The 12520-nt window shown below is 36.3% G+C and overlaps 1 protein-coding gene across 1 annotated transcript in view; it reads left to right on the top strand.

Annotated features, from left to right (window-relative positions):
• Positions 1–3027: 3027 nt before the first annotated feature.
• tmem8b (transmembrane protein 8B) overlaps positions 3028–12520 on the top strand; it is a 196055-nt gene continuing 186562 nt past the window's right edge. Inside the window, exon 1 of the mRNA XM_079815071.1 lies at positions 3028–3192. Coding sequence (XP_079671197.1) covers positions 3108–3192 — 85 coding nt within the window. The 5' untranslated portion in view covers positions 3028–3107. The remainder of the gene's footprint in view (positions 3193–12520) is intronic.

Genomic DNA, 12520 nt, shown 5'->3' with positions numbered 1-12520 from the left:
ACTTCACGAGTGCTTATTTTCCTTATATATTTAAATATTTAGTCATATATAGTTTATATTCAGGGTGAAAACTAACAGCATCAGCTCATAAATAGTGTCACTCAAATATTGTTCACACATCAGTCAGTCTTATACAAAGTTGTTGAATGGGATGAGAAACAGTAGTGGATTAAGTCATTTTAGTTTAATTATTTAGGCTACTGATTTTGGAACATATGATGAGCCTGTGTTAATTATAATACAATACCAAATAAGATAATAATTAGCAAATACAAGAATGGAAATGGTCAAATGTTTAATCATTTCAGTCCATCATTACAGAGAATGGAGAACAACCGTCAGAGATGTGGAAGAAGCGACATCTCGCGGTGAAAGCGTGAAGGCTGTGAATGAGAAATATAGTAGGCCTAGCCTATGAAATTCAGTGCACCTGACTAGCAACGTTTGAGATGTTGTGCAGGCACGTGCAGAGGGGGGGGGGGGGGGGGGGGGGGGGGGGCTTTGGGTGCTCGAGCCCCTGCCCTTTTTCAAAATGAATCAAAAGTGCCCCTCTCAGACAAATATCAATGATAATATCGTGGTCAATAAAACTAAATAAATGTGATTATTATAACATGACAAAGTATACAATGGTAACGAACGGCTCAAAAGTCGGACAATTTCTGTTGAGGCGTTGCCGTAACGCGTTGCTATGGGTCGCGTGCGTTTTGATTGACAGCTGATTTTCCTCTGTTCGGAAGCGGCTCTCGAGCCAAATATGGTCCTTTCAGAGAGTGTGTGGCCTTATGGGAAAAAAGTAAACCAATATTTTTTTTCATCCATAATCAAAGCTAATGTGTTGATTTAATTACAAATCTATATATTATATATTTTAAAGTATTACACAATTCACCAATGCCCGTTTGTCATGTATATACACCAACCAATCGTGATCTGGCAAAGCAAGTTCAAATTCCATTGGGCGATGTGAAGCGGTAATTTTCTGTTCTTATTCATAAATCGGTTGAAAATGACATGGACAGACGAACTAACGTTTGTGGAACGATTTCCTGCGGTTTGTCTCATTTTTTAAATTGCATCACTGACAAAATGGATTTTAACAAACAAATCCCTGCACAAAACCATGCAGCAGCAGCAAAAGTCGCATTAATGGTAAGTGTCAAATTCACTTGTATTTATGTATATTGATACACCGTTTACTATTTCATTAAACTATCAAAGTTAAGAAAACCCAAGTGCCACCAGCACCAACAGGCCTATTATGTGAAGTGTATGCCGGCGAAATGGTTACGTGAAAGGACTTTATTATATTACCATTTTTGAATATTATGCAGCATTATGAAAGTCTCTTATGTTCATCAAGCCTGCATTTATTTGATAAAAAACAGCAATATTGTGAAATATTATTAAAATAATGGTTTTCTATTTTAAAATAATTTAAAATATAATTTATTCCTGTGATCACAGCTGTATTTTCAGCATCATTACTCCACTCATAGAAATCATTCTAATATGAGGATTTAATGTCAATGATGGAAACTGTGATACTATTTTCAAGATTCTTTTATTAATAAAAAGTTAAAATTTCACAATATTAGGCTACTGTTTTTTTCTGTATTTTTGATTAAATAAATGCAGGCTTGATGAGCATAAGATTTATATATATATATATATATATTTACATATTGCCCCTTTTTTACATTTGAGCCCCTGCCCCTGAAGAACTCTCTGCACGGCCCTGATGTTGTGTGTGTCATCGTCATGCATAAGCCAAGGTTTACATTGAAATAATGTATTTACGAATAATTCAAATCTCCGTTGAAATTGTCCCAAGAAGATGTCCAAAGTGATCAGACAGAATTCACTCTAGTTAAAGGTAAGTGAAATTTAATTCCCGGCTCACTTCAACACAGGATTAGCCTACATCGTCGACTCGCCAGTGTTTTTTATTTATTTATTTATTTTTTTTTTTTTTTTTTTTAGATGTTGTTGTAAACTTTGTTGTCATAGTAGATTTACAAAGCGATTCCCTGACGAAATGTAGCTAGGGTAAGTTTGGTTTGTTGCCATAGGCTTCCTTGTAAACGCAGTTTTATCAGTGATTGACTGTTACCGATGCAAACGGTCAATCACTGATAAAACCGTGTTTACGATTTTTACAATAATCCTTTTATATACAATTTAACAAACTGATTCAGGCAGCTGATGATATGATATTTGTGTTTCGGAACATGTTCAAGCAACCAAACCAGCAACCAAAAACATTAGTAGGCCTACGTTGAATTTTTGATCGTTTCTACACCGTCTCAACATATAGCACATTGTAAAATAAAAGTGTACACCTAAATTAAGCCTGTACTTCAGTGGGCCTAATATTCGTGGTTGAAAGTTTTCAGTTATTGAGATATTTGTTTCAGTCAGCGGCCAATAGATGGCAGTATTGCCCTCCGCCTTCGACAGGGTGACAGGGTTCTACGAAATCTAATGAACATTATCTCAAATGTAACCAAATTTCTTTACTGCTAAATAATGTTACCTTTCTTTTTCCCTTCGAAGTAATAAAATAAATAATGCTATAGTGAAAATGTATGCGTTCAACGCATTTCTCATATAGCCTATATATATATATATATAGCTATATATATATATATATATATATATATATATATATATATATATATATATATATATATATATATAGGCCTATTTTTTTTTTCAACAAGTAGATGTTGTAAATGAAATTAATGACAGTTATAAAAACGTTTCTTGGAAATTAAAGACATGGAACACAATCGCTGTAACTTGGTTCTTGAGGAAGTAAACTTGAAATGCTGCTCATTTGTCGGACAAACCGCTCACGTCTCCTACCAGGACAGAGCGAGACGCCAGTCCCTTTGACTGACGTTCTCATCCGCCAATCAATTGAATGGATGTGTGGCGAACCTCAAATCACAGCAGAGATGGGGCGGGGCTTTCTCGGAATAGCCTCTTCGCTATTACGTCATCCGCGAACAGCTGGTCCGTTGCGAGAGCTGAAAATGTGGACAAGCGTAGCGATATAAAAATCGCTTCCGTGCCGTCGGAGCGTAAACAGTCAGTTTATCACGATGTGGTGGCTGGAAGGGTTTAGGTCTGGGATGGGCCGCCTGGAGATCCTGTTGCTTGTTTACACCTTGCTCTGCTCTCTCGGAGGTGAGTCGTTCAGTGAGGGTTGAAGTGAGATCTCTATCTTGATGCAGTGGAGCTGTCCTTTGTGCTGGTGCTGAAGTACTTCAGCACTGAATGGCTTGGCCGTAGCTTATATCACATTCAATGCTAGTGCACTTTTGCCACACAGCAGGTGGAATGCGTTTCTTATTTTGCGCTGGTGTCTAATTTATGTGTTAATGCTGTCCTAGGCACATCCCCGAGACTACAGTGTGTGCCACATTCTTGAGGAGCTTCGCGCGAGAAGTGAATGCTTCTTTATGTCTAGCAAGACTTATATCGTATTGTAATCTCGGTCTAAACTGAGTGCAAAGTGATTATGTATTACGTTCCGTATTGAAACACACTTTATTGCCTTAAATCCCTAGTGTGTGCTGGGCTATATTGTTTCAACTCAGTTTTATTCTCTTGTTGTAGCCCACAGTATCAGCATTACTTGCCTTCGGGAAATATGTAGGCCAATTATCCAATTATTGCTTTTTAATGTCGGCGTGCAAGTCTCGAGACTTACTTCTAGTCGTCAAACGCATAGCGCTTAGAAGAGCGCCGAGTTGTTTCTTGTTTATCTCGAGATACATTTGTAGATCGCATCGATAAGGAAGTTAATCTGGCTGCCAGAGCAAGACAATACCTGCGCTGCCGTGCCTGAAAGCGCATCTGATGGATGCTGTGCTGCTTTAGTGTCAGCTGTACTTGAGCTCCGACACGGACTTCACATCTCAGGCACTGTGGTCTCGTTAGTCTTTTGCACTCAGTTTTCACTCCGTTCCATTACACTGATTGCATGATTACGAACAGCAGCACACATCGCAAACTAAAGTAGTATAATATTATTCGATATTTGCTGGTTCATTTTGGAAACCTGACAAGGTTAGCGTGCAGTTGTTTGTTTGAGTGTGTTGGTGAAAATAGCTTGTAGGCTATTTATATTTATGTATGCACTTGTATTATTATTATTATAACAGCATTCTTATTGTTTTCATCCATTTACAGATTCTGTAATCTTAGCCTAATTAAAAAGATAATACATATTTTAACACCACTTTGATTTTTGGTAACACTTTGAAATTTAAGGTAGCAATTAACCTTAAGTTTTTGATTTTATTTATTTTTACCGTGAGTGTTATTATTTTGAAGTGCCGATTTTTGAAGTGGAAATTCTTGAATCTTGATTTTGTACAAAACTGCACTGAGCATACAACGAGGAGTATTGTCGGTTGGAGCAAACCTTTTCCATTTCCAGTGAATACCCTTTTCGTATCATTATTATTATTTTTTGTCTGCTTTACCGCAGACGAGATTCATAATGCATGAGCAATTCATAAACATCACTTGATTAACAGGGCACCAAACACATTGCAAGGAGATCCGCCATCACAGGACTTAGCTGTGCTCTCGCATTGATCACAGTATTGACAAGCCGCAGGAACGGAGTGATGCTCTGAGGCTAGCACAAAGGAGCAAGACCAATGAGCCATCCCGTCTCGTGGGAGAACAATTCAGAGCAGACCAAAGAAAACAGTTCAATGTGACAGACGTAGACAAAGAGCAGGGCTGTGACTCAGTGAGTGAGAGAAGAGACTTTCAGCTTACCGAATGTGCTTCTCAGTTGTTCGGTCTGGAATCACTCACACCTCTTAATGTTTTCACTTAGTTCGAACTGACCCTCTGTCTTATTTTTATCTGTTGCAGTCAAGATGGGTTTTGCTGGGACAAATCTATCTATCTATCTATCTATCTATCTATCTATCTATCTATCTATCTATCTATCTATCTATCTATCTATCTATCTATCTATCTATCTATCTATCTATCTATCTATCTATCTATCTATCTATCTATCTATCTATCTATCTATCTATCTATCTATCTATTGTTTGTGAAATTGTGACAAATCTTGTAGTATTTTGAACGTGATTGTGACTTTTATGTTATAACGAGGTATGCTTGTGAGATCCCATTATCCTGAGACATGACCCATGAAGGGAAGCTTTGCACTGAGTGGTAGTACATTACTTAATACTTACATTTTCTGTGTAAGTAGGCGGTGTGTTATTATTGAGCTGAACTCAGTTAAACATATGAGGATGACAGCTGTTTATGTGGCACATCTATATCAGCAGTTGTAGATGTTGAGTGTCCGGTGAAGATGTATTCCTGTTTGTGAAACCGATAGCTTAATTGTGATGTCAGTTTGCTGGCCAAACTGGTAAATTTGGACTGGGAATATGCTATCAGTTTTAGATTGGTTTATAATTTGTAAAATGAGTAAAATAGAATAAAATAGAAAAAAAGTCTATGGTTATTTGAAGAGAGTTTTGTGTTTTGCATAATACCTGAATTACGAAGCTACTGGGGTTTTAAATGTGTAAGTTGTTAAACAAAAACTACAACTGGCACAAGGATGTGAATTTATGTACGTGACATTGGACAGTTGTTGTGTTACTTACGTAGCAGCAATTTGCTAGTAACTTGTATTTTTAAAGCACACAACAATATCAAAATGTAAAAGTTTTAGAATTGTAATGTTTCTTTATAGTTGTTATTGCAATGTTGCAAGAAGTCTGTTCGACTCTTGTTTGTTGCTTTAAAAATCCTTTGATTTGCCATGAAAATAGCCATTGATGCAAATATGACCATAAAAAAGAAACGTTTCCAAATATTACATAAAAAATGCCTTAGAAAGATTTATGAAAATGGTCACACATGATGAGTGATTTCACTCTTTCTTACATCCTGAAATTATTTGTGTATTCTTGAAAACTGCAGTGATAAATATGTATGGTCTTTAAATAAACAAGTTAGTACATGAAATACATTATGGGGCAGTTCATTTTAGATGCGTCTTCCTGTGTATATTTGCTAATTGCCAAGTGATAATGCCAAAACATTGAATAATTCACAAAACAACAGTATACTCATATGATATAAGCTACAATAAGAAACAATATTTTTTGCCTAATAAAAAAACAGCAGAATTTGTTTTGCTTGTAACCATGATAACAGTGCATTAAGTGCCAGCTGTGTGCCAATAAGGTGCAGAGCAAAACCTTGTGCTAAAACCAAGACATTTTCAGGGTCAGAGCGCAGAATCAAGAATTCACTTTCCAATATTACTTAGCCATTGATGCTAATACGACAATAAAAAAAAGAGGTTTGAATTTGTGTCTTTAATGTCTCTTCAAGTAACCAGATCTTATTTCTCTTAGAAATCAAAAGTGCTATTCTGCAAACCCATAGGATATTCCTGAGGAAACCCATTGCTATTCTACTATACTATACTATACTATACTATACTATACTATACTATACTATACTATACTATACTATACTATACTATACTATACTATACTATACTATACTATACTATACTATACTATACTTGTCAATTACTCAATATCTTTTCTGTGCTTTTGTGTGAGGCCGTAGGCTACGTTATGTAGACATTTTCTATGAATGTGAAATAATATTCCACAAAGTCTCCACTTGCTCGCTTTAGTTAAACTCCTGTATGATGCAGCGTAAACCTTGGTTTCATTAGCTGTCCACGTTCAGCAACGCATATCACCTTTGCTCGCGAGCAAGTCCGAAATCAATTAAAACGCTGCAAGATGAACGGCGCCACAACAAACCCGCAGGGAGATTTAGGGCTTCATTACTTTGCTCAGTCCGCTGAATGCGCGTCACTGCTCTCTGATTGATGCGACGCCATCGCATAATTCAATATGCACCGCACCGAGCTGCTAATCTCAAAGTCTCCGGTAACTAATGGAAGTCTGCTTTTGTGATGTCTAAATTGTTGTGCAATGTCAAAAAGTTCTTCAGATGGTTGAGTCATGTGTGCATCCGAACTGTGGGAAAATCTTACAGTCAGTGATAAAGAAATATAGTATTTATAAATAATATATGGAGCCCTGGATAAAAAAGTTTTTGCAGATGGAAACCTTCTAGCTTCCTAGATCTGTTCCTCAAGATCTTCTGTTTGGGGCATCCTTGTGGCTTCTTCCTTTATTGAGAATATTAAATCATAATGTCCTTAGGTCTGTTGCCTTTTATATAACGAATGCTTCTCAAACTCTTCTTGCTTTGCCAGGGAAATAGCTAGAAGAACAACAGTAATCATCTAACTTCTGAATATAAGGGCACAAAAATCAAGGAAATTAAAGGAAAATATGCTTCTGCTAACCAACAAACAAGATGTCTTAGATTATATTACATCATAAAATGCCTTACAAAGATTAATGAATATGAAAAGGATCACACATGATGAGTGATTTCACTCTTTCTTGCATCCTGAAATTATATTCTTGAAAACTGCAGTGATAACTAATATGTTTTGGTCGTTAACAAAACATGTTAATATATGAAATACATTAGGCCGGTTATTTTTAGACGTGTTTTCTGTATATATTAGCTAATTGCCAATTGATGATGCCAAAACATTTCTTTTCTCATTAATTCACCCATCACAAAACTATAATAAACAACAATAAGAAAATGTACTGCATAATGTAGATTAATTTGACGTTCTGCTTTTTTTATTGCTCATAACCAGTCACAGTGCCAGCAGCGTGCCAATAAGTTGCGGAACAAAACCTCATACTAAAAATATTCCGGGTCACTAAAAGACTTCGATTGCAGAATCAAGAATTCACTTTCCAATACTACTTAGCAAAGTCATTATGAATGAATCATCATCGTTGGACATTTCAAAACACATTTTTCTTTTCCCTGTTTGTTTGAGAAACCTTTGAAAGAGCTGACAGCGCCTAAAGATCAGTCTGACTGTGAAAATAATGTTCAGCAATTTCGAAAATAGTGCACAAAACATCTTGTCTTGCTATCACCAGACCATGCTCAATCTTTTAAGATTCAGGAGTCTGCTCTGTATTTTCTACTGCACAAGAGGCGGGATCAACGGGCATAGTTCAAATGACTCTGTGTACGCATTTGGATAGTCCCTCAACCAATCAGACCAACGATCCGGGTGATGTACAGCTGCAGGGCGAAATTAAATCGCTGGCAGATTGGGCTGGGTTTACCCAGTCTACAAAACATCATTAAAAAACAACAACAATACCATTCACCAAGTGGGTGAAATTAAGTTTTTTTCCCCCCACTTAGCATTATGATGATTATAGGTGTGTAATACGAAGGGCAGTGTGCAATTGGTTGGTTCATGGTAGTCTGTGTATTGCAGGTATTGTGTGTTTGTGTGTGTGTGTGTGTGTGTGTGTGTGTGTGTGTGTGTGTGCGCGCATGTGTATGAGTGATAGCCGTGTATGTACTGTATGTATTATCTTACTTGTATTTAAACAGCAGACACTGTACTGTATGTGTCCAAGACAAATTTCCTCTGGGACTATAAAAGTCTATCTATCTTATCTTAAGTAACGCAGCTATTGACAAACTTTAATTGCCAGTGACCTTTCAGCATTTTGTTCTACCTACATTGGATCATTGGAAAACAATAAAACATATATATATTTATATATATATATATATATATATATATATATATATATATAATGTGCTGTCAATCAATTAAAAAAAACCTAATTAATTGCAAAAATAATTCTGTAATTAATCACGATTAATCTGCGTTTTTAATATTAATTTCAAATTAATTTTCATAATATTAATTTCAAATTACTCTCCAAATTAATGTAGAAACAATTTAAAGACAGTATATTTTTAAATATTTCTTTGTAATGGCATCTTTTTTATGAATGAAGGTCAGTATCACTGATACTAATACTAATACTGATGTCTCTATGAAACAGATTTTTTTTTTTAAACATTAATGATAGACATTCAACATTACTGTATAATTATATTGTTATCAATTTCAACATTTATCAGGCTTTAAAAAAGACTTAAAGGCTTTAGAAAAACGGATGCTGCATTAATTGCGTTAAATATTTTTGACGCGTTAAACTGAATTAATCGCATGTTACCACATACATTTTTACAGCACTAATATATACTGTATATATGGAGTATCACAACAATATCGCATCGTGGGTTCAGGGTATTGTGAAATCGAAGTGATACTCCACTTAATTTATTGTTGATTAAAAGGATAATTTTGGTATTACATTGGGGGTGGAAATGAATAGGCTTGGACTTGGTGCTGGTAACCCAATGCACAGGACAATGGTGACACCATAATAAAAATATTCATGATTCTGAAGCTGAAAATATTTTATTAATTAAATTAAATTAAATTAAATTAAATTAAATTAAATTAAATTAAATTAAATTAAATTAAATTAAATTAAATTAAATTAAATTAAATTAAATTAAATTAAATTAAATTAAATTAAATTAAATTAAATTAAATTAAATTAAATTAAATACTTGCACTCTGTCACTGACTAGATATATTTAAAATAATGTAGGCCACTTTTTACTGGTAGCATAAGACATGGCATTATCTGGACCCACAAAAATTCCCCCATTACATTATTATACATTATATTCAACTCTGTAAACTTGAATTTTTTCTCTCACAGTAATTTTCATTTTGGGTGAACTATACATAATACGGATTGTCACTATCCACGATTCATATTGTTGCATTTTTGTATAGCAATATGTTGTGACAATATATTGTTACACCCCTAATATATATATGTATATGTGCAGAGAGCAGAAAGAAAATGCTCACTGCTATAACATTGGGTAATTGATGAAGCCAAAGATGTTCTTGTTTTAGCTTATTCGTGAAGATGACAGTTTTACGACTTCGACTTTATTATATCTGCATCAGACGCCCTGTTTGTCATTTATTACTGCCAAGCTATCTTCACCATGAATCACTTTAAGGATCACAAAAACAGTCAAAACCAAAATATATTATAAAGCCGTCCATTAACTGGCACTGGCGGCACTTGTGTGAGTGACAGCTGAAGTGATTCTAAACGCTTTTGAGCATAACACCAACATAAAACCTATTGAGTAGAGAAGAGGATGGCATTATCAGATTGCATTTGTTTTGAGTGTCACCTTCTGATCCAGCGGCTTTATTCAATTTACACCAGCAATTCTCTTCTTGCTGTTGTTGGAATGAGGGGATGTACGGTGCGTCGTACATTACACCGGGGCTTGTATTCTACTCCAGAGGGCTGGTCTGTCATCCTCTGCTTCTCTCTGTGCGATTTTGGCATTAAGGCCACTTTGCTAATTGCACTCGGCTCTGCACATCCGTTCCCTTACTGAGTCACCAACTGCTACCAGGGGAAAAGAGCTCTCTATCCCTCATCAGGATCTCTTATGCCTTCTTTTTTTTCAGTCACACTCTTGCTCCCCATATCCTCTAATTCACGCGGCTTGCTGTGAAAGGTTACCGCGAAACATTTCTCTCATCCTCAAGCAAACATTAATTAGCGGAACTGTCTGAAGAGGAAAGTTCTCGTTTTAATATTCCAAAATACTCTGTTCTTGATTACAGAATGTATTGAGTTCAATGGCTTAGAGTAAAAAGTAGAAAATCGTTAACAAGCGAGTCAAATTAAGCTTCAAAAAAGGTATGGTACTACAGAATGGTTTGGTAATGCTTGGCAGTGATGCACCCATCAAGCATATTAGGGAATGCCATGATATTGCAGCCCAAACCATCACTGATCCACCCCAGTGCTTTACTCTGGGCACGCAACAGTCCAGGTGTTAAGCCAGATGTTAACACACCATAACGACCACGGATGTGGGAAAGACAGCGTGGACTCATCAGAGAACAATACATGTTTCACATTGTCCACAACCCAAGATTTGCACTGTTGGCACCATTAAAACAGACATTTGGCATTGGCACGAGCGACCAAAAGTTTAGCTTTAACAGCCCGACCATGAATATGAATTGCCCCCGACGAACAGTTTTGGTGGAAACAGGAGAGTTTCTGTTGGGCAGCTGTGGTTTTATGTTTTTTTTTGGTGGACAGAATCCGGGTTAGTACCTCGACTTCCCTTTCAAGACAGCTTCCCATGTGTCGACAGTTAGTTTGTCCTACATGGTGGTGTGCTGATATTACCCTGGATATCGTTGCTCTCGATACACCACAGAAAACGCCCAGTGGTCACAGATGAGCCAGCGAGACACGCGCTAAGAATTTGTCCTCTTTTGAACGCTGATATGTCTCCCATTATGTTGTGTGGATTTGGATTGCAATATTTTATGTGCAGTCTGCTAATTCAACCTTCACACTCTGCTCTTACTGATGGAATGTAAATACAGTGAAGATTGGTCACCAGGCTGCGCATATATAGGTGTGAAACCTCCAACACTATATTGGCCAGTGTTTCAGTTTCATTGTCTAATATTCCTACTTTTATTGTAAAATCTTAGGAAAGTAACCCTTAGAGTGTCTACACAGTGTCTAATATACAACCAGTAAATGCATTCAATACAATAACTAATCAAAATCTAGTTTTCAGCCATTTGTTCACTTTGAACTATTATTTGTTTGTATAAATACAACATTGACAACAATAATAATGACAGGAAAGATGCTAAATACTGGACCCCCCCCATTTCAATTACATATGAACACAAAATGCAAAAACAAATGTTTTAGTCAACAGTCTCTATTGAAGTAAAAGTAGTAAATTGATCAAAAACAAAAACAATTGGTTAAATACACTGTAATCGATTGTGATGAATAACAAGTCATGTTTTTATAATGATACAAAAAGAATCATCAGCTTAAAGAAACACGCCGACTTTTTGGGACTTTATCTTATTCACCGTTTCCCCCAGAGTTAGATAAGTCCATACATACCCTTCTCATCTCCGTGCGTGCCATAACTCTGTCTGACGCACCCACCACTAGCCTAGCTTAGCACAAAGACTGGAGGTAAACAGCTCCAGCTAGCCTACTGTTCAATAAGTGACAAAATAACGCCAACATTTTCCTATTTACATGTTGTGATGTGTATAGTTACATCGTGTACTAAGACCGACGGAAAATGAAAAGTTGAGTAGTAATCAAGGAACTTTGTGCCATACCATGGGTGCAGCGGCACAATGATATTACGCAGCACCTGAAAATAGGCTAACTTCCGTCAACATAACCAACGTGACAACTGGCTTGCACAGAGAGCGTGCTGGGGACTATTTTCAGGCGCTGCGTAATATCATTGCGCCGCTGCACCCATGGTAATGCAGCAAAGTTCCATGATTACTACGCAGGAATGAGAGAATAGCTTCTAACCATATCGGTCTAGAAAATCACAACTTTTCATTTTCCATCGGTCTTAGTACACAATGTAACTATACAGTTACATATACACGATGTTCCTTTAAGTCAGTTGAGAA

The sequence above is a fragment of the Gobio gobio genome (assembly GCF_949357685.1).
Source record: "Gobio gobio genome assembly, chromosome: 4".
Lineage (NCBI taxonomy): Eukaryota > Metazoa > Chordata > Actinopteri > Cypriniformes > Gobionidae > Gobio > Gobio gobio.
Note: the sequence above shows the minus strand (reverse complement) of the source record. Positions and strands in the feature narration are given on the sequence as shown.